At 41.5% G+C, this 23567-nt stretch overlaps 1 protein-coding gene across 3 annotated transcripts in view; it reads left to right on the top strand.

The window, feature by feature from the left end:
- Positions 1–23567, top strand: part of flt4 (fms related receptor tyrosine kinase 4) — a 62598-nt gene that overhangs the window by 19896 nt on the left and 19135 nt on the right. For all 3 annotated transcript variants that reach the window (XM_049586095.1, XM_049586094.1, XM_049586096.1), the window contains exons 2-14: positions 2762–2858; positions 6693–6967; positions 10530–10657; positions 10770–10935; positions 11981–12120; positions 12199–12370; positions 13790–13907; positions 14898–15082; positions 15902–16067; positions 20145–20280; positions 20954–21062; positions 22326–22685; positions 23190–23336. In XM_049586095.1, coding sequence (XP_049442052.1) covers positions 2762–2858; positions 6693–6967; positions 10530–10657; positions 10770–10935; positions 11981–12120; positions 12199–12370; positions 13790–13907; positions 14898–15082; positions 15902–16067; positions 20145–20280; positions 20954–21062; positions 22326–22685; positions 23190–23336 — 2199 coding nt within the window. The remainder of the gene's footprint in view (positions 1–2761; positions 2859–6692; positions 6968–10529; positions 10658–10769; positions 10936–11980; positions 12121–12198; positions 12371–13789; positions 13908–14897; positions 15083–15901; positions 16068–20144; positions 20281–20953; positions 21063–22325; positions 22686–23189; positions 23337–23567) is intronic.

Raw genomic sequence — 23567 nt, 5'->3', positions numbered from 1 at the left:
GTTTCTGTTACCGTCTTTATTACCATGTAAAGTGCCTTTTAGTACCTTTCACAGTGCTATACAAATTAACATTATTATATTGATATTGTAGTCTTGAGCCGCTAGCTTCAAGCAGAGATAAGGTTTAATCAGACTTCTCACAGCTGCGGCCACAAAAGGCTTTACACAACTTTTCTCCACATATGCAGTGTTATTCCCTGACGCATGTAAACAGGCTTTAGTTATGTAAAATCTGTGAATCTGCCTAAAAGCACTCCCAGTGGTCACTCATTAACATGTTGTACATCGTGTTTGTTTAATGCCTAAGAAAAAACAAAATGCGGCCAGTGTGAGGTTGCCAAGCAACCAGCAGATACGACAGGAAGTGACTGCTTAAGGCCAAGGAATCGTGCAGTACATACAGTATCCTCCTGTAAAATAAGCAACACTATATTGGTAGGTTAACAGCAGATATCTGCAATCTGCAGTAACCTCTGAATCATGGGATCACACTGTTATACTTTTTAGGTTATTTTCCAACAGAAAACTTTTTCCCCTGGAGTCTGTTTTCATTGTGTTGTGAGCTTCTTGAGGCGCTTTTTCAAAATGCTGCAAAGGTGTCGTTAGATTGATGTTTCTGTGAGTCGTGAAATTGTTGGTTTCATGTGTCTTCAGGTTTGTTAAAGGTTTTCTAAATGCTGTTGGTGAAGTTGGTGAAGATGTTTTTCGATTGTGTTGTGTATATATTTGGAGTGCGTTGAGCTCTTAGAGTCCTCGTATAAAAAGGGAAATTTAACATAAAAAACTTCTTCTTGCATTCCCTTTCTTCATTTAAATTAATTTGTTCTCCTTTAGAGTAGATGTTATTAAAAAGAAAAATCATTATAACAGAATACAGTGCAGCCTTGATTACTGCCATGCTACAGTGTAATAAATGGTTGGCTACACAATTTTTATTGAATTCACTGAAAGCAAAATTTCTTCTTTTGTTTTGGAGAGTGCTTAAGTAAAGTCAGTCATGGACATATCTAACTGAAGTAGACATACACAAGACAGGTTAAGGGGAAGGTCAAATAAAACAGCTGTTCTTGATCTCTTAAAAGTTTCTAATAACTTTCACTTTGCTGTATTCAAGACCGACCTCTCAAAGTTAAGAGTGTCATTGAGTCTCTGTCTGTTTGCAGCACTGTAAAGAGCCCAGCCTGATCAGTCTTCTTCCACCGGGATCAGCCTTCACTGTAAACACGATTAACAAAATATTTACATGAGAACAACCTTGCGCTATTGTGCTCCTTGGGCAGCAGGATGTGTTGGAGGAATGAGGTCTGTGTACAAGAATCGCAGCTGTCCCGAGCGCTGGGTTTAGATTGGCAGCAGGTCTCGACTGACCGTTGTGAAAGCTTTCTTTCTTTCTTTCTATCTTTCTTCTGGGAACTTTTAATGCATTTTTTTTTAATTTTTAACAAAATCAAACATTCCCTAAAAAATATATGTGTATTTTTATATATATATATATATATATATGAAATAAAAAATTAAAAAAATAAAAACAAAAATTAAGATAAAGATAATAAAAAATAAAATAAAATGAAATATATGGATGATAAATAAATAAATGAAATAAAAAATAGAAAGAAAGAAAGAAAGAAAGAATGAAAGAAAGAAAGAAACAGATACTTACAAAGGGGGCATTTGCAGCAGAGCAGGGTCAATTATAGATGACCATAACAATAGCACTTTCGGTGGTTTCCCATTAAAATATCACACTTCTGCTAGAAACCCATCTCTTCTAGGCACAGTATAACACATGTCCACCTTAGTGGACACTGTAGTGTTAATTTTCTGTTGCAGATTTGCAGTAATTTGTTCCATTGTGGGAACCCGTTTCAGTCTCTGCAACCACAGAGTTATAGTTGGTGGTTTTGTACCCTTCCTGTTCACAGTTATCATTTCCTTGGCAATCAATAAAAGTATCGCCAAATCACTTTTGCTGTCACTGTCACTGAAATCTGTGTCTAGGAGATGTGTGAGTCAGTGACATAAAAGTGTCTGTGTAAGAGTGTATTACATTTAAAATATGAAAATATGCAATATAGACGTTCAGGTGTTTAAGTTAATTTGTCCTTTCGCTCTGCTGGGAAAGGGCCACCATACAGTGCATTAAATACTGCACTCATATCACATCATTTTTAAACAGACACTGTGTCTGATGTGAAAAATGGTTGTCATTTGCTTTCATAAATGCAAAGAAAGTCTCTCAACCCTCATGCACGCTCTGTGCTATCACTCTGTGTGTGTTTTCATCTCTAATGATATCCAGGTGGAGCATAAGTCATGGTGACACTTTTACACATGATAGACTGTAGGTGTGGAGTCTGACTAAGCGCTAATAGCACCCAGAGGGGACTCTGGGATGGTAATGACATTCTAGGGTGGCCATATTAACCAAGTAGCTGAAGTAAATGCATTGGTAATGAATCAAGGGCGAATGGTCTTTGTGGCTATTTCAGAGATGGAAGCAGAGAGCTCCGAGCAGCAACGACCGTGATTTCTCTGTCTGGGTGTTTCTCAGCATTAGGGACCGAGTGCTTTGCCTGCAGATTGCCTTACAGCTTGTAAATGTAATGAACAACGTGCTGTCTGAGCTGCTGTCGTGTCAGATTTCGGATTCCAGATGTGTTTGGGAGATTTGACAGCCTACCAGCAGCTCTGTCAAAACCACTAGGTCCTGACTGACCTGTGTAACATGAATCTAATGCAGTTGCTGTGTTCGCTCCCTCAGGTCTGGTGATTGGCTTTTCTATGACTCCACCCATCCTTGACAGTGCCAAAGACGACCTAGTGATCCCAGTCCACGAAACACTCACTATTACATGCAGGTATGTGTTTGTGCTCCTGTGTAGTTTGGGAGTGTGTACGTGCACTTGTGCATGACTTGCTGTTTATTGTTTCAGGCTTCTTATTTCATAATAATGACCCATGAATGCCAGAAGAGATTCATAGAGTGCAATACACTGCTGTGGTGGAGTGTAACTACATTCACTCAAGAATTGTGCGTAGTTATCACATGTGTATCAATAACTCCCCCTGTGTTACAATGAATTCTTGAAGAAATCTTTGTTTTTCTCACATGCCTCCACAGTGAACAAAGAATCCAAAAATGAGAAATTTCTTGATGAGTTGAAGTCACTGGGGTCCGCATTTAAAGCAGGAAAACTATGTCAAAACATCAGTTTACAAACTCTCACACAACTCATGCAGTATAATCTGAGTCTCATTTTAGGCTAGTTTACATTACACGATTTTCACCCTGATTTTGCGTCATGGAGACCATCCTAATCTTTTGAGCGTTCATACCTGGCGACGTGTGTTTCTGTCAGCGGGAGTCTGCCAACTGCGTTACGACCTGTGTGTGCACACCACAAGATTTCTCCACCGAGCCCTCGCCGACAGAGCCCCAGATAACTCGTTGACGTCACCAAACTACGTTTTTTTAACTTGGAGACGACACATCGTAAAGGCATGGATATTCTTTCCAGTGTTGTTGAATCAGACGTGTCTCCAGGGCCCTCCAGGCGTGCTCCCCGTGATCCTGTGGACGCCGCCATTGATGTTGATGCTTGCCGGCTTGTCAGTGTTGCCGGATCTTGGGAGAGAAACAAGCAACCAGGGTGATGCTCTTTGTCAGTCGTGTCACACTTCTCCAGTTTTCTAGCATGCCAGATATCCAGTCCCAGTCACAGACGAGGGGGCGACTTGCTCATAGGCTTGTTTACACATGAGGAATGGTCGTGAAAATCGTAGGTTTTATCCAGTCGTATGCTCAGTACTTAACAAACAGACAGCCAGTTACAATAAGGAACTGGACTCAAAGTTAAACTTACCAATGCTCTCTTCAAAGCCAGACTCCATTGACAAAAACAATGATTTTACCTTGCTGATTACTGGAGCAGCTGGTCTACCACTGCCTCGATTAGTTAGTTTGTTGGTATTATTGTGTGACTTTAGTGTTTTAAAGGTAAAGTTCAGACACAAACAAGCTAACCGACTGTGGCAGTGGTAGACCAGCTGCTCCAGTAATCGTCAAGGTAAATTAATAAAAATATGAGATTCCATAGCATTTTGTATGCCTTGTGTTTTTGATGGAAACCATTATATTTTATTTTTGAAGACCCAAAATTTCTCAGAGGGCTTTAAAATCTGTAAGACAGCCAACATCCTCTATCCTTAGACCTTTATTTTGCATGTGGAACATCTCAGCTAAAAAAAATACACAAAAAATGAGACCACATTTTCTAATACATCTAAATCCATAGGGAAAATAGGCTGTGTCCTATAAGACACACAGAGATGTTTTTATTCTTAAAGCACAGCTAACACTGATTTAAACTGAGTCCATGTGAGATATGAATTCACCCACAATAACCGTCCTTTATCCTTATGAGATCTCTGCAGCTCTGTCTGCTGCCAAGCTGTCACTCCATTAACTGTTTTGTTTCTGCGGTACAAAAAAAACCAGCTATCTTTGGATGGCTGTTGATACCTTTGGACTTCTTCCAGTGCAGGTCTTAAATACTTGTTTGCATGTAAACCTCACATGGCCAGCACCACTGACAATCTCCGGGGAGAGGAAGTCAGTTTCATTTGGGTCAATTTAGTCTTTACAATGTGCAATTTTCTAAAATTGAGATAGGTTGACGCTGTTCACAAGGGTCGGAAAATAACCTGCAGAACGTTTTTACTGCCTTCTGTGATTTTTTGGGGCCATTATTTCCAGTCATCACATTTTGGCACTGTCTGCAAATGTGGACATTTTGTAGTTGGTGGAGGCAGGTGGTGAGAGCATAGCTATCAGCTTTCAGACAGCCATTATGACTCCACTCAATCTCGCTCATAAAGCCTCCGGGTTAACATGTCCAACCATAACTGAGTTTATGTGACAAATCACAAAGCAAACAGGGATGTGTGGATGCACAGAGTACAACACACGCACACACACACACACACACACACACACACAAACATAGTATTCGCTCACTTGCACACAAGCACTTCTCAGATATAACAGTTATTTACACGACTGGTAGAATGTGAATAATACAGATACCAAAAAATGTTTAATTTTGAAAATACTTAAAATCATTTAATGGATTCTGTTCATCTTTTTAAGTATGCCTTAAAGAGGACCTATTATGCTCATGTTCAGGTTCTTTTTTCTCATACTGTCTGTGCTGGAACTAGGGATGCACAATGATATCAGTACATTATTGATATTGGCTGATACTGGCTTCAAAGTGAACCGACCAGAGTTGGTCAACATGCGTTTTCTTATTTTGGACAATGAATGAATATTACATAGGAAAGCATTGTATTTCATGTCTCCATCTGCTGGTGGGCCATCATAATAAAAGTATGCCTATATAATATGATGCTAATTCCACTACAGAAGAGACTTGATGATCACTTAAAATGGGGAAAACAGTGGATATATCGATATCAGTATCGGTTTTCGGTCAAATAAATTGTTATATTATCGGCATATTGAATATCAGCAAAAATCCAATATCATGCATCCCTAACTGGATTCACCCTCTGTCTGAAAAGCTTCATTTTTAGTCCTGTCTCTTTATGCCTGCCCCCTGGTCATCCCCTCAATCAGCTTTTCTGGGTGTCCATAGTCAATTTTCCACCACAGGAACTTTTATCATTTACCTGGGATTTTGAAAAACCTTGGCGCGTTTCCACCAAAATTACCCAATCAACCCCAAACTTTCCCTGAAAAAAGAGGCTGTGTGCCAAAGAACGCTGATTGGTGGAACACACACTTACAGCGTTCTGCACTTCCGTGCCAGTGTGGCTGCAATCTTTATTTAATTTCTACAAGCTTCACTTTGTTTGTGTTTTGATTAGGGTTTGGAGCTGAAACCTGGTACTAAATTAGCACCGGGGCTAAATTATCAAAGACCGTAGTATTGATAAGCGCTAACGGTATTGGTTGGGGTTATCCAGCGTTATCTCTGCTTCTCTTGTCATTGCTGCCGGGGGATGACTTCAAAGGGGAATAGCAGCTTTTTAACCATGAAAAAAACACAGCATTGGAGGTGGGGCCCAGTTCATTCCTATGAACGTTGCCAATTGGCACATGAAGCCAAAAAGTTCAACTTCCTGGGTATAAAATTACTTGCGTCTTCCACATCATTGGGTCCATAGAGAAAGCGCACTAGAGACTTCCACCAGCTGAGCTGGCTGCTTCCGGTTTAGTGCTCTGCTAACTTGAATGCAGATAGAATGATTTCATTGTGAGCTCTTCCAGACTTTAAAAATCAGACCAAATGGATTAAATCCTGACAGTAAAACAAGTCATTTTGCAGGTTGTAATGCTAAAAAAAACCCCATATCCACTGATTTATGTATGTCTCAGAATCAGAATCGTAGGATTACAGGGATTACTTCAACAGATGTTTACCTCATTATTTGAAACTTTGGCCATGTATATAAATATATATAAATAACTTTTATATAAATAACTGTTATTGTAACACTAAATATAAAACACATTATATGGAAAAGCACAATAGATCCCTTTTAAAACAACAGTCAGCTGCTCATATGTACATTAAATTTCATATTTGACCTGTGGATGATATTTATCACCCTAAAGCTCATACTAACCTCAGATATGTCCCATGTCCTTTGACCTAATGTCTCCTCAGGGGACAGCACACTCTGGCCTGGGCCTGGCCTGATCAGACTCTGGTGAGACAGGATTTAACCGACCGTCAGGCCCAGCTGCCAACCACCCGGGCCCCTGGGCAGAGGGTCGCCTTGATCAGCGAGTGTCCAGGGCAGCCTGGGAGGCCGTACTGCAAGAGGCTGGTCCTCCACAGGGCACAGGCCACGGACACGGGCGACTATTGCTGCTATTACAAAGATGTCAAGGCCATCATTGTCGGCACCACTGCCGTCAGCATTTATGTCTTCATCAGGGGTGAGTCACACTTACACACACACACACGCACATACCCTGTGCTGACGCAAGGAAATGAAAAACCATGTAATTTCCAACAAAATATCTCATTTCCAGCCATGAGTTTTCTTTTCTGTTTAGAAATTAATTTCATAGAGTAGTGAGTATGCAGTTTATGGGGCCATTTTGCTGCCTGTACCTTTTCTGAACTCTGTAGTCCTTTATCTTGGCTGTGTGGACCCTTTCATCTTCAGTTTCTCTTTTTCTAGGGAGGGTCACAAAAACCAAACAACATGGTCATCCTACTGAAACAGATCTCCTGTTTGAATGTGACTTCAGTATCAAAGCAACTCCTGCATTATTAGAACTTGAAGTTGTTGACTTTGCCTCAGTAACATCCTGGAAGCTGGCAGGATTAATGTTTAGGGAAATTAGAGATCCAAAGTGTTTGATAAAGGTAGGAATAAGCAGCTCATTGCATTTTGTAATTAGAAAAAGGATATGTTGTTAATTTATTAATACTGAAATATAGCAGCCTCCATCCTTTAATTCACCTTCTCAAGAGACATTTCATGCATTTTTTGGAGTCAAATCTGATAAGACCTACACAGTGAAATTGGTTTTGCTACCACTGTTTTTCCTTGCTGTTACACTGTGACTCATATGATATTAGGATTCAGAACCATCACTCCTACTTTCTTTATTTTATACCAACCTTAGGAGCCTGGAGCCTGGCCTGAAGAGTAGCCTCTTTACTTTTCCTTGCCTCGCTTTATGCGCTGTGGGAGTAAAGTAGAAAGAGGGGTGGACAGGGAGAGTGGAGGAGACAGATGATTGTCATGTAAGGGATTCCTGCTGACCAGTCCACTCATGTGAAACGCCTGTTTATCCCCACTGACAAGGTGCCAAAACAGTTTCCACAGATCTAACCAGGGGGCTGATCAGGAGCAGATGACATCGCAGCCATAAATTAGACCCAGCGTGTGGCAGGACGAGAAGAGACACATGTGGATTGAGTTAGACAGGCAGACGTCGCCAACCCCCCCCCCCCTTTACTTTACCCCGTCTCTGCTGCACCATCCAAACAATAAAACATACATTACTGTACTGTGCACGGATGTACTGTATGTGTGTGTGTGTGTGTGTGTGTGTATACATGCACACACACAAGCACCATTAAGTGATAAAAGCATTTCCTGAGGGCCCCCTAGAATTTCTTTTAATGAACACAAGACAGTAACAAAATAGAAATGAAACTTCCTAAAAAAAACTGATAATGTTTTGTGCCATTTTGGAAACAATTACTGACAAAACAAGCTTGAGATGGGCAAAATGAACAATTTAGGTAGACTAAGTGAGTAATTTGCTGTCCCTGGCCAAACAAGCACTCCCGGGATTCTGTGGTAAAATTATAAAGCACATTCTGAGGTTGTATTAGATGTGAAAAGTTAAAGAAAGACAAAAATGAAAGTTAACAGAAACGGGGATAAGCATGTTCCCTAGCTATTCTTCAGCTGTTTGCCAGAACTGCAGCTTGTGACTTTAACTGATACATCTGGATGTCGCTTTAAGAAAGTGGTACAATTATTTTCATATTGCAACAGCCACATGTTATGTCCTTACCTGCCTACATGGTGGAGGTGTCAACCAGTTTGAAATGTACTGTCACTACAAATAATTATATTTAGAAAGTTCTCAAAAGAAATCATAAGGAATAGCAAATTAAAGGTCAGTGGATTAATAACTGATTAGCAAAAGAATATATTTGATTAAAATAAGACTAAACCAGCACTCCAAACTACCCGCTGATTTAATGTATTAGTTCCTTTTCTCATGCAATTTAATGTCAGTTTATTTAAACAGAGCTCCATTTATCTTTGTTCTTCATTTAATCACTGTACCAGACTTTGCACACTATTATTCCTTATTTGTGATAAATATATGTTTTTCAATAGGCTTGGGCTGTATCAGTATTTAGAAATCCTGATGGTATCATTTTCAGTACTGTCAAAAATACAGAAGCTAATCTGTCTATTAAACTCACATGGTGAGGCTGTATTGAGGATGTATTGCATGTAGTGCCCAGCACTCGCCACCAGAGGTCAGTCTGGTGGATCAGGCAACTGAACTGGGAAAAGACTGCGAGTGTTGAGGATAACGTTACAGGACTGTAAACAGCCAGCTAATGACAGCAGAGCAATATAGCAGGGAAGACAGCATATTTTCAAGTCTAACTTGGTGAATTAGGGGTTTATTTCTGCCAACCAGAGCTGGTGATTGTTGGAATAGTGAACTAACTAACTAAATGACAAACTAGGTAGCGGTGCACACAAATACCGTCATATACCATATACCCTGTTGACATTTCAGCAGGTAGAAAGGTATGAAAAAACAAATACCACCCAAGCCTATTCTTCACCATATTGTTGCCTTGTGCATCACATCTTTTTGGTTGTATGATATCCTTACAACCTTTGAACATCTTGCACATGACGACAATTGAGATTCTTTTACCAGAGCAAAAGGCCCAGAGAAGGACCATTAATAGTGTTGGGCGTAATAGACAAATACTATGTTAACTGTACGTAATGTATGCTTAAACTAATATTTTAGATACACAAGTTGGCTCAGTGCCAGTTGAAGTGGCAACATGCTACAATGAGAGGGTCCCCCGAACAAAACCCTGCTTAAGGCCCCCAAAAGTCTAGGACCGGCCCTGCACATAGGCTTATGTAAAATACACAAACACTTCCCCTGACACACACCTTTTCACACTCACACCCAGGCTCATATCCCCAGTGGTTTGCAAACTCCTCACGCCCCAGGCGCGACATCTCCTCTTACAATACCGATTACACTCTAACACCTGCAGTGATTTATTGTGAAGAACTTAAACTGTGAGGAGTTGTGTATTATTTCTGGTACCTGTGTGAATTCAGACCACCGTGGGGCAGATATATGAGCTTTGGAAAAAAAGTACGAAAATAATAAGAAGGCTTATCGTGAGGAGAAAGAAATAAGAAAAGAAGTGAAGTAGTCACACAACATCTGTGGCTGCTGTACAAAAGTCGATGGTGTTGACAGGAAAGCCTGAGAGATAAGCATTTGTCTAATAGTGTGGGCTCATGCTGTGGGAATATGAGGTTTTGTAGTGATAACAGCTGCAATGTAAATTGGTGGCACAATTGCTGTGATGTCTCCCGAAGCCCTCCTGCTATAGCTTTGAGTCAGAGACAATAAAAAGGGAAACATCAAGGTGCTCAGGAAGAAACACAGGAGAGATATTTTCGACTAACAGAGAGCTTGCAGCACTGTTCAGAGGAGGAACAAAGCCCTCGGCTGTCGGGCTCACAGCTGACATGTAATAGCACTTCTTAATGCTATTTACTGTGTGGGGACAGACTGAGCTGTTGCATCACACGGTGATAATGATAAACGCCACATAGCCTGTCTGTGGGGGTCATTATCAAGCTGCGAAATTCGTGACTGTCCGCTGATGAAGTTACCTCTGTAATAGCTGCCATTATCCCCGGCTGCTATCAGGGTTACCCTTTAACAGCTCCCTGTTTAATTCTGCACCCAGACCCCGAGAGGCCCTTCCTCAGAAGAGATGAAAATGACCTGAAGACCATTTTAGTCACCCGCTTCACCACCCACGTCACAGTGCCGTGCCTGGTCACGGTGCCTGATCTGAACGTCACCCTCTACGCGGTTTGTACTCACCACAGATTTCTCACACTCTATTCCTCCAATTGAAACTGTCAGGCAATGCTTGATTTGATCATTTGAGCAATTTTCTTTTCTAATATGCATGTCTTCTCAGTATCCCACGCCTCTGGAGAAGAGCGGGATGACATGGGACAACAAGAGAGGCTGGTCCATTCCCAGACACATTGTGGACAGTATGCCGATGCTCATCGGAATCACCTGCATCGCCACGCTGGGAGGCAAAGAGTATCAGTCTCCCAGCTACCTGATCCACCTGACAGGTAAAAAAAACATATCTGTGTGTAACCACAGAGGTTTAAAGGGTTCAGTCTCCTCCTGTGTTCCAGCAAAAACGTGAACAAAAACATACAAACCTTTTTTTCAGCAGCTACAAAAAGAGGACAGACTCAGTGCAAATATTGAAATTAGATTTGAAGCTCTGCTCTTGTTGAAAGAGAAATTAGTGAGGAAATCAAAGGTGGTGCTAGAAGGACTGCGCCGCCACCATAATTCTGCGTGGCAGCCAGTGAACCAATTACGCCTTAATGCTGACAATTTGAAGGATTTTATTTCATTATATCATTTCCTCAGAAAAATACAACTCCCTTTTTAATGTGGGGGACGTGTGCCATTATGCCAGCAGAATTAAAAGAAAAGGAAGAAAGGGAAGAGAAGGGAGGGCATAATTAAATTGAAAAGAACTAAGATGCTGAGATTTCATGTCGAGGCTCACTTTTGTTGGGAGTGAACTCTGAGGGACCCGGAGGCTCTTTGCTGTGTTGTGCGAGATCATTCACCTCTCACTTCAGAGGGTGAAAGGAAACTATACCCGCTGCTGCTGGGCCAAAAGTAACAGCAGCATCAGTCAGAGGAGAAACTGAGAGCGAGTCTTCACTCTGAACGCTAATGGAGCGTTTAAACAATCAGGCAATCACAGTCTGCTGCACAGATATCACCAGCAGTCATGCTGTTCTTACACCCTGTGTCATTTCCAGAGACTGCAGAGAGAGGTGGCTTGAATATCAGAGACACTGGCCAGTGTCCAGAGCTTTCGTGCTTCTTCTGTCTTATCTTGAATTGAGGCTTCTCTATATTCCACTTTAATTTCCTTCACTGATATATACTTTGACACATGAATGGAAATAGTGCAAGCTTGTGAGGGACAGCTTCTTTATGGTAGGATGGCTCCTCTGGTCCAAAGGAAAGTCATTTCCTCTGGTCCTGCAAGGAAGGAAAATCTGCTGACGATGTCACCGTGACCTCTCTCACTGTCTCCCCCTCCCTCCGTTTCTGCCACCCCCTCCCCTTTTTCTCTTTCCCGGACAGGAAGTCGGGTTTATGATGTCAAGCTGTTTCCTGAAGACCCAGTCGAGCTGATCGTGGGGGAGGCCCTCACCCTGAACTGCACAGCGTTGGTGGAGTTCAACGCTGGAGTGGACATTCGATGGTCTTACCCTCGCAAACAGGTACATAGCAGCAACAGTTGGTCACACATTCAATGGCATCAGTAAATTAAACACCTGAATTTCATTTAATCTCACCAGCCGAACAGTTGGGAGGACACTAAGCCCCACAGGGAAGCCCTGTCTCACGCCACAGAGGCTGTCAGCATCCTGACCATCCACAGTGTCAATGTCACGGACACTGGCCCGTACAGCTGCAACGTCACCAGCATGGACACAACACAAACCCAACAAACTCAGGTCATAGTTTATGGTAAGCAATAGTTCAGAGCAGTACTAATTGGCCATCCTCTTGTTCAATAAATCCTAAATATCACAGTAAAGGGAAAGTTCAGATCTGTTGAAGTGGGCACTTATCTGTAGTCAGTGTATTGCCTACAATAGAAGGAATTCAGCATGGCCCCACTTTGGAGAAACAGGTAAGAACACTACCACAGAAGCTAAGCAATGTGGTGCCATGGATGGATGCAGCAGCAAAAACATATTTTAGCCGCCTAAAAAAGGCTACCTTAAAAACTCAATATCAATTTAAATGTAGGCTATATTCAGAACATTTTCACTCCTTTACCTTGCCATCAGACATCCCTTCGATTGGGAGCTTAAGTCATTATCTGCTCTCTCTTTAAAGCCACCAGACTCCTTTCACCAAAACAGTAATTGATGTTGGTCTACCTCTGCCTCAGTTAGTTTGTGGTTTTGTAAAGGGTTAGTTTGGATTCACGAAACTCACATAAAACTATCTCTCAGGTGGGCCTTTTTTATTTGGCTAAAATACATTTTGCTGCTGCTCCCGTCCACAGCAGTACATTCCTGAGCTTACATGGAGGTGCTCCTGACTGTTTCCGCCATCTATAGGTTATAAAACACTGACTGAATAAATACCTCATACAACCCCAATTCAAAAAGTATTCCTTTAATCATGAGCATCTGCACATATTAACAAGACTAAATGTGAAAATCTGAACCACATTTTATGGCAAGCTATTCAGTAACTGTCGAGACATCTCACTCACAACCAAGAAAAAGAACCTTGTAGCACCACGTGAAAAGTCCATGAAGGTCTGTACTGAATTTTAAAAACATAGCAGGCCTATGTTACTTGCAATTATGGGATACTGGTAAATGCTAAAATGTATTACATAATGGTATGCAGATGACTATGTATTAGTCATTGTATAATAGAGCAGTAAAAGTGTAGCTTTACATTGCTACCATTACCTTACATTAGTCACCATAAGCTACATGGTCGAACCAAGGATGGCTCAACTGGGAAAAAAATCCAGAGTATACTTAACTGAACAAGGTTATTTCATTGCTTATAATTTACATTTAAATAGAATGAAGAATTTATCATTTAAAAATCATGTGCATGTGGTCTTGCTGTAAAGGAATAATCCACCAAAAATCTACCACATATTTAGTGCTTTAGGCTTGAATGGTGGCTCTGATTGCAATGGTCACCCCAAGAATCACAGCAAGAAAATGTGTTTAGATATCCATAAAACTTCTTTAACCACCTCGTGTGTAATCATCATTTAACTAGCAACACAATTAGGTGAAGATACTGTGTGAGTAAACAGTGATGTGATTTGAGATATTTCAGCTCAAGTTTTGATCCCACAGCAGCCGAGTGTTTGATGCTCAGAAGATTTCTCTCTGTCTCTTCTTCCAGAAAAGCCATTCATCAGCCTCAACTACAGACATGGACCTGCGGTAGAGGTAACGGCTGGCCAGAAGTCCTTCAAATTACAAGTGAATGTGTCTGCCTTCCCCGCACCTGAAACACAATGGTAAGATGAGACTCTGGCGTCTTCATTAAATGTAATGGGCAATTTTCAAAAGCATAATTACGCTTCATACTGCTTAGGTTTACAGATTAATTTAGGGCACAGCAACTCAGCTGGGGGCTCATTGTAGGAAATTATCCTAACTGCTTATCCTGTCTTAACTGAAGTTTCAAACATAGCAAAGAAAATCCATCTTCCTATTACAGAATCAATTCCTATACTCATGGCTGTGTCCTATCCTGTCTCTGACGTCATATCTTACGTTAAGAAATCATCACTATAACTGTTCATTTGATTCTTCAGTTGGCACTCGTCCTGTCTGAATATTTGATTAGAAAGAACCAGTGGGTTACTCAGTATGGACAAGCTATAGTATCAACAGCTCTCAAGTCTCACTGGCCTTGATTTATGGTACGTCTTCTTCTTGTGGGTAACGTATACATTGCAGCGCCAGAGAACAGATAGCTTGGGTGACCTCTGTGAGGGTGCATGAAACGCAAAGCTGTGCAATTGTGATCTGTATGACCACTGGCAGAGTGCCATGCCTCCTTGTGGGCCTCTCCAGAGCCAGACTTAGCACATGGATCAAATCCAAAATTAATTGTCTTGGCAGTCGATACACGTTATACCCATTAATACATGATCCAAAATTCAAAGCATCATCAAACTGTTTGAGTGGCTTTAAAAGCATTATACATTCATGTTGTTTCCTGTCTTCACTGTCATTGCCATACAGACTTTTCAACAATGCTGCTGCAATTTTTGGCAGTTATTCTGAGTAGTAGGACAGGGTCTCACTTCCTCACCTGTGCGTCTGTCAAGGTTGGATTCCTATCCGAAGATATATAGGATTGTTTTTTCCAAAATGCAGTTAGGAAACATATTTCTGTAGCACCAAAGTGAGATAAGACATGAGTTAAGACTTAGAGACGTTCTGTAATGAGGCCCCTGGAGTGTTTCCTGTGCTGTAGCAGCTGTGTTTTCTATGTCCAGGTATAAAGATGGCAAGCTGATAAACCAGCGCCCAGAGTTCAAGATGAAAAGGATGAGGATGCACCTAAACCACGCTTTGGAGATTAAGGATGTTTGTCAGGAGGATTCTGGGCTCTATGCGGTGGTGCTGAAGAACAGCGCAGCCGCGCTGGAGAAGAGGCTCAACATCACGCTTGTTGTCAACGGTAACTAGTCTGTCGCTCTGTGTGGCCTCAGGGAAAATCACAACAGATGTTTTGTGTATAAAACATAAAAGAATGCACAACAGTTAACATTCCTGCTACAAAACTCTAGAGGTTTACTGTTTGTCTAAGCAAGGAACGTGGAGTGTTTGCACAACTATGGAAGTATTTTGATCAGTATATTATTCATAATATCAGTCAAAGTGTGGATTGGATTTGTGGAAATGAAAAAAATATTAGCTGAAATACTGCAGAAGCTTAAATGTTGCATCAGTAAACAAACAATGTGCAAAGGGGTGATGGTGATAGATTGAATGACAGAGCAGTGGGGCCTGGAAATGCAAAGTACATGAAGGCATCATTAATGATAAATAAGGTGGGGAGCTACAGTGAAATGTCAGGATGTGCCTACGCTTGAGGATTAGTTACTTTTACTCTCTTGTACCTTCCTAAGAATATTTACCACAAGTAGTCTATGTCAACATAATTACCTGTGCAGTCTTTGCTTAAAATTTGCACCATATTTTGATATAATTAAAGCGGCTGAAGCAGAGATGTAGTCATTTCCGTGTTGAGTTTCTCTTCATTTTATCCCAACCAGTGTTTCTTCTCTGTTTTGTAGTGGTCTCATACATCTCATAGCCGTGTATGAAGAGTATTTGGGTGATTTTCTCTTTATTTGTTTTAGCTGTGTTATTAGCAAATAGTCCTGGCCTGGGTGTGTCCCTGTTCTGCCCAATTTATATATCCTGGAGTAGGTCTATGACCCTAAATATTATGTCTGGCCAGCTGGATGGCTTCATTGCCTCTCCTTTTCCCCAGTTCCCCCACAGATCCATGAGAAAGAAGTGGCGGACCCATCCAGTCCTTACCCCAGTGGTAGCAGCCAGACTCTAACATGCACCGCCTATGGTCTCCCCACTCCCAAAGTCAGCTGGCAGTGGAGGGCCTGGGGCCCGTGTGTCTTCAACAGCACTGCAAGCAGACTGTAAGAGCACATAGTTACACACAGCACTGATAATTTTTTATTTATTTATTTTTTTACAATGTCTGTATAACCAGTGTGGGAGCAGATAAGGTTTGATGGAATGGGACAGAAAAGAAGAGAGGTGTGGGATGCAGTGCATGAAGCGTTACGTGGGGACCAAATAAGAGGAAGAGGTCAGTGTGAAATTATCCACTGGCTCTGGAGTGAAGAAGAGAGGGAGGAGATGATGAAGAAGGAGGTGGTGGGAAAAGGGATGTGGAGGTGGATGAAAAGAGCAGCAATAAAGAGGAAGGTGGAGGAGAGGTAAATAGAGGAAAGAGAAGACGAAAGGACAGTGTGTCTGTTCAAAATCCCCCCCCCCCCCCCCACACACACACACAGTAATAATGTGTCTGCAACCCTGCAGCTGATCTGCCGTAGCACAGCTCTCACACAGCTGTCTTACTTTCTGACATACATAGGCAAACACACACACGCGCACACAGACTCACCTGCTCATTTACATGTCAGAGATACACATACACGACCGCGCTGCGTTTGAGTTCATCTGTTATAACAAACACACACTTCAGTGCACATAAATACCGACAAACACACGCAAAGACACACAAACATGCAAAATTATTATCAGGCATCGCCCTCGGCATATCCTCCCCTTCTCCATCTGCGCTAAATCCCACAACACGATATAATGGATTATATTCTATCCCTATAAGCCCCGGTATTGTTGCCGCTTCTCCTGAATATCCCTCTAATATTCACCTGCCTCCATTTTCCTCCAAGGCTTAATTTTTGAAGTTATTGCTGTTCTCTTGACCTTTTCATGTGGGCATGCAACACGAGGCGCCTAGACTGCACACTCAGACACGCACAGCAGTGGCAGTTTTGCCTCAACTTTGGCCCCAGATGTTTTAGTTCATGCTCTGTCTCATGTACATGTGACATTTCACGGGCGCCGTCTGAGGCATGGCCGTGTTGACCTTATCTGGCGTGTGCGGTCAGAATTGAATTTTATTTTTTTAACTTGATGTCGAAGTATATAGTGTCCATGAACAGGATACTGAATTCACCGTAGTTGTTTTGAGCACCATCCTCTGCAGAACTTTAATGGGAACTACGCCCATTTTCAAAAATCATACATAATATACCTATGACCTCAGGCAGTCCAAAAATATTAGTAAACATGAGCAACTGTCTCCGAAATCCAAAATCAAGAGTACTAAAGCTCTAAGTTATGATTTTAAGTATGAAGTCTGGAACTGCTCCATTGACAGTGAATTGGTAAAGATGTTATAGAGCCTGTTTATATATGGTATTGACAGTGTTTTGCTAATCCCATCACAAGTTGACAGCTGTGACACATCGTCCACTGTTACTTGCTAACATGCTTGATATTGGATGTGTCAGTACAGCTGATATTGTTGTCAACACATCCAACACTTCTCCTTACGTCGCCCAAATCAATGGTCGGTCACACAACACTTAAAACAACCATCACGTCCTGCACTGATGGCATAGTCCTTGTCGGGGTTGCATCAGGATGCATTTGCCTTTACAATACAAAAGATATCTCAAATCAAATCCATCTCAGAGCACCTCTGCAAGTGGTTTGAGTGATTGGATCACAATGTGAGTTGTTGTTTACACATGTATTTAGCGCTATTCACTTGTGAATAAAGCTCATTTGGATGTCAAGAAGAGAACAAACATTCTGTGGGTCCAAAAATCAGGCTGCCATTCATTGTCTATGGAGCAGCTCCAGACTCTTTACTTATGACATCGCAAGTTTTCGATTTACTTCTCTGGTGTCTAGCTTTGAATATCAATTGAACTTTCCTAGACTTAAGGTGGTGTTCACCCTTCAGAGTGGATAGTCTCATATGATGAGGGTGGTGTCTATATTAGCCATATTGCATGGACTATATTTGAAATATATGCTCACACTTACAAATTGTAGGAACTCCCATGTGGGTACAATAAGCAGGTCCTCACAAGGTGTCAAGACTTGTTTTTAGTTTGTGGAATAGTTTGATATATAATGAGAAATACACTTATTTACTTTCTTTTTTGTAATTCCAATTAACAAAGTCATTAACAAAATGAGATGGCAATCAAAAACAAAAACAAACAGGCAGGAGGTCTAGCAAATACAAACAGACACTAATGGAGGAGAGGAAGCTATTCAGTTGCAGTGGTGAGCCAGTCATTAGTGCAACGTGTCACTTACAAGTGTACTATACCACATCATCACTGTCTTTGCATGATCAAATTGTTCCCTCCAGACATGTATCCGCTGCAACTGGCCCATTGTTCATTAACCATATCATTTTTCCAATTTAATCTTCCCAACATCACTTCACAAGCAGTACTTTCCATCATTTGAACCATCCACATATTGAGTGTAGGAGTTTGAGGCTTCTTCCAACACCTTAGAATCATCTGAGCACAGCTTATAAGGCCAATTTTTAATATTCTAAATACAAATTTATTTAATTTTAGCACTACAGTTTTGTCACCAAGGAGACATAGTCTTGGTGCTGGGCATTTCACATTCTGACCATTTACCAGTATAATAAAACAATGTTCCTCCACAGGGGAGAAACCCCAGAACATTCCCATAATGCATGCATATATGTGCCACGTTCTTTTCTACATTCCCAACATAGATCACCTTCAAAAAGGCCCATAATATGAAGTCTCATTGGAGTGTGATAATATATGTGAATTTTATATTGAATAAATTTACCTTTGGCGTCTCTGATATATTCCCTGGTGCTGAAAATAATCCTCTCCCATGTTTTTTCATCTAATTTACAACACAGGTCTTTCTCCCATATCATCCTTGGATTCCACTTATTTACTTTCATGAACAAGGAGAGTAGATCGAAATCGCTGTCATGTCTGTACACTAAGTATGAAGCTACTGCCAGGACACAATTAGGTTAGCTTAGCATAAAGACTTGAAAGTTGTGGTCATGTGCTGGACTATTTCTTGGCAACTTCTGACCTACATTGCCATTTTTACAGCCTCACTGTTTTGGCTAAAAACCAACGTGGATAATATATGTGCAACTGAAGAATTTCACCAAACCCCCAAATTCCCATGTCTTTGGAGACCTCAAACATAGCTGTGGCCCTGTCAGGAAAAGTCTTTAGAGAAGTAATGTAAAACAACGCAATGTTCTCTCAAGTGATGAAAACAGACAAGGGTGTGTGTGTGCATGTACTTGTATAAGCTACACAGTGAGGACCAAAGAATATATTTTAGCAATACAGTGAGGACATTTTTGCAAAGTGAGGACATTTGGGCTGGTCCTAACTTTTTCAGAGGCCTGTTTGAGGGTTAAGACTTTGTTTTAGGGTTCAGGGTAGAATTAGGTTTAGGTTAGGGTTAGGGTCAGGCGTTTAGTAGTTAAGGTAAGGTTAGGGGTTAGGGTTAGGGGGGTTCGGAGCTAGGAATGCATTGTCAGTGAGGGTCCTCACAAAATTAGAAGTACAAGAATGTGTGTGTGTATGTAAGCTAATATTAGCTGTAGCATCTTATATAACAGTCATGACCAGCAGTTTTGTTGACAATATAATATTCTGAGGGAATAAAAACAGGCTCTTTCATCCACGTAAGATAATCTCTCAAATAAATGGTTTATGCATATGTATAATGATTTAATTTATTTAAGCATGTATACTGTTTGAAGACGGTAAAATGAAACTGACCCTGATTACCTTCTGTTAATGTTGAATATTTGTGTGCTGCCTTTAGGGTAAAATGCAATACAGAATTCCATTTCATGTTTCATTAGTTCTGCTATGATGTTCACACTGTGGATCTTCATAATAGAAATTATGATGAAATACTTATTCCATTAGTTGCCAGGACACTTAGCATAATTGCGTTGGCTTTGGAATGCCAAGGTAATGTTCAGATCTGAAATGCAACCCAATGCATGAGAAAAAAAAATCTCATAAAACCTCGGGATGTCTGGTTTGATGTGCTTCTATATTCTCCCCACTGCCCACTCTCTGCTATGCATGTCAATGAGGGGGAGATGTCATGAATGCGTCTGTGCTTCTCTCCAGGGTCCGACGAGACAGGAAGGGCCAGAATGACAGGATCGCAGACTGTCAGAACTGGCAGGACATTAACTCGGAAAACGCCATGAATGAAATTGAGGCCATCGAAACGTCGGTTGAAGTGGTGGATGGTCGACAAAAGGTTCATCACTGCTGTTTGATTGTCACTGCCGTTCTGTGTAAAAGCCCACCTATTCCTTAATTTAAATCAAACCACAATGTAATTCAGTAATTAAATGATTAATGATAGGATTGAAATTTCCATAACAGAGCAACCGAATATGATTAGGATGTAGCCCAGAAAAGAAGGCATTTATGTAAGTGGACTTATCTGTGAACTGTGATGTTTTTATGTAAGCGTCCCAAATTCTGAGCTCCATAACAAAATTTGTCAATCACGAGCCATTTCCACAGCAGAAATATTTAGAACAGCCTTCCTCTGCAGACTTCCTGTAACGACTGGTTATAAACACATCCAGGCTTGCATGCAAAGGGTGCATGTGCCCATACACATGTCTGTACATTTATCCACCACAAACATAAGAGGAAATTATCACACGATAAGCACTCACAGACACAGGCACACACACACACACACACACACACACACACACACACACACACACACACACACACAGTCCTGATGGTTATCCAGTCACACCTGAGGAAGTTTGTTTCTTGTTGGCCTGTCAGCACAAAGTCTGGTTCGTGTCAGCTCACAACCAATTACATGACAGCAGACTGCACTTCCTTTTAGAACATGCGCGTTTCCTCCAGATGAAATAAAGTCTCATCCACCTTTTCTTACCTCACAGACAGTGAGCAGGCTTCAGATTGGCAACGCCAGTGTTTCCGTCATGTACAAGTGCTCTGCTGAAAACAAAGTCGGCAAAGATGAGCGGCTGATCTACTTCTATGTAACCAGTAAGTTGACTATGAAGAACACAGAACACAGAATAATTAAATTGTCTGTTCCCCCTTAAATCCTCTCTAGTGTTATGTAGCCATGCATATAATTGTGGTTTTATTTGCTGAGATTACATCTCTGAGGTTCACCCTATTACAGTGGAGGTGACAGAGAATTAGTGTTCCTCCCAGCATTGGAAAATTACATTTAGAAAATTCAAGAGCCACATTACTCTCTACATGGATGGCTTATTAAAAATGCCCCTCTTGCACAAGCCCAGGAAGCACCATGGGATTTAAGTTAAAAAATGTTGATTTGTTTTCTTGTAATTTGGGTAAACCAACGCTTTAAAGGAATACTTCACCTCTCATTTATGTATCAATTTCTCACCCTGTGTTGTTTTTCTCACATGCCTCCACCGGAAATGAAAAATCCAAAACTGGAGAAAATTCTCGATGAGCTAAAGTCATAGGGGTCCACATTTAACAACAGCAAAGCTATATCCAAACAAACTGATTACAAACTCTCACACAACTTGTGCAGTATAGTCCAAGTCTCATTAATCTCAGTGCTTCCCAAACAGACAGTTCTTTCCAACAAGAAACTGAACTAAAAGTGAAACTTAGCTATGCACTCTTCATAGCCAGAGTCCATTGACAAAAACAGTAATTTTACCTCACTGAACACAGGAGCTGCTGGTGTACCGCTGCCTCAGTCTGTTTGTTTGTTTGTGTTATTTTGTGACTTTGGTGAATCCACACTAACCCTTGAAAACACCAAAGTCAGGCAATAACACAGATGAACTTAATGACTGAGGCAGCGGTCGACCTGTAGCTCCTGTGTTTAGTGAGGTAAAATTACTGTTTTTGTCAATGGAGTCTGGCTTTGAAGAGAGCATAGATAAGTTTCACTTTTAGCTTGGTTCCCTATTGGAAAGGGCTGCCTGTTTGAGAAGTACTGAGCATATGACTGGATAAATGAGACTAAGATTATACTGCACAAGTTTTGTGAGACTTTGTGAACATTGTGTGTTGTGATATTGTAGCTTTGCTGTTGTAAAACATGGGCACCTATGACTTCAATTCATCAAGAATTTTCTCCAGTTTTTGGATTCTTTGTTCAATGGAGGCAAATACAATGTAATATGGGGTGAGTAAATGATATACAAATGATTGTTTTGGGGGTAAAGTATTCTCTAAAGGAATAATTTTCATTAATATTCAGTGCACAAGTTCAATCTTGCCTAACCTCCCAACCTACCCTTCTCTTTATCTTCAAAGCCATCCCTGAGGGGTTCAGTGTGGATGTTGAGCCGTCGGAGAATCTTCTAAAGCAGGACAAAGTTTCCCTCAGCTGCAGCGCTGACAATTACACCTATGAGCATCTGCAGTGGTATCGCCTCAACCCCCAGGCCCTGCAGGGCAAGCAGGGCAAGCCCCAGGAGCTGGACTGCAGGAGCGTGCACCTCTACGCTGACAGCCTTGACGGCCAGCTTTCCTTTCAGGGGCCTTCCAACAGCTGGGTCCTGGACTTCACCATCCCCTCGGTACAGCTGGAGGATGAGGGTCATTATGTGTGTGAGGCTCAGAGCAGGCGGAATGGGGAGAAACAGTGCCTGTTCAGATACATCTCTGTAAAAGGTGAGAGATAAAAGAGATGAAAGCCCCAGATACAGACATACACACATTGTCCGGCATAAAGAGTAGTCACTCTCAACCATGGCTAATTATAGAGAAAGGCTCAACCTTTGGCAGCGGAAACACACTAGCAGCTGTTGCTGAGACGCTGGAGGCTTAAAAATACATACTCTCACAAAGCCCACGCAGCCTGATACCCACATCCACACGTAATGGAGAGAGTACCTGGTGTTTGCAGAGCATCAATAGTGACAGAAAACAGTGCTGAGGTGCTGTAAGGCAAAAATACACAAACAAATTCCTGCTTCATTCATGTTGTGTGCTGTAACCCTGCATCAATGCCTGGAGGATAGATGTATATTTTAATAGAATTTTCTGACTTTTGCCCTTTTTCAATTTTGTGAGACCCTAAGGTAAAATTGCATGAACATTGACAGTTGTGTTCACATCAGTGCCGACAAGTGCTAGTGTTGATTTCCCTTTCCCTATCCTGCTCCCTTTCCGTAGCCCCGGAGGCGCCACGCTACAAGCTCAGCCTTACCAACCAGACAGTGAATGTGACTGAGTCCCTGCGGATGGAGTGCGATGTGGAGGGCAGACCTCTGCCTCGCCTTTCCTGGTTCAAAGACAACCAGCCTCTCCACCAAATGTCAGGTGTGTGAGTACACCTACACAGGTGATGCACGCGTTTACACAACAGTGCAGCTGCCCACCCGCCTACCCTGGGCATACACACACTCTCACACACTAACACTTATAAATTTTTCCCCTCTGGATCTTACTTTAGCAGGACTCATATCTCATTATTCTGTTCAGGTGAATACTCGATAAAATTGGCTTCTTTCTGGCTTCACATTAGATAACAGAGCAGAAACACCTACTTGC

Source organism: Epinephelus fuscoguttatus, linkage group LG9, assembly GCF_011397635.1.
Source record: "Epinephelus fuscoguttatus linkage group LG9, E.fuscoguttatus.final_Chr_v1".
Taxonomy (NCBI): domain Eukaryota; kingdom Metazoa; phylum Chordata; class Actinopteri; order Perciformes; family Serranidae; genus Epinephelus; species Epinephelus fuscoguttatus.
This window is presented reverse-complemented; position numbering and strand designations above follow the sequence as displayed.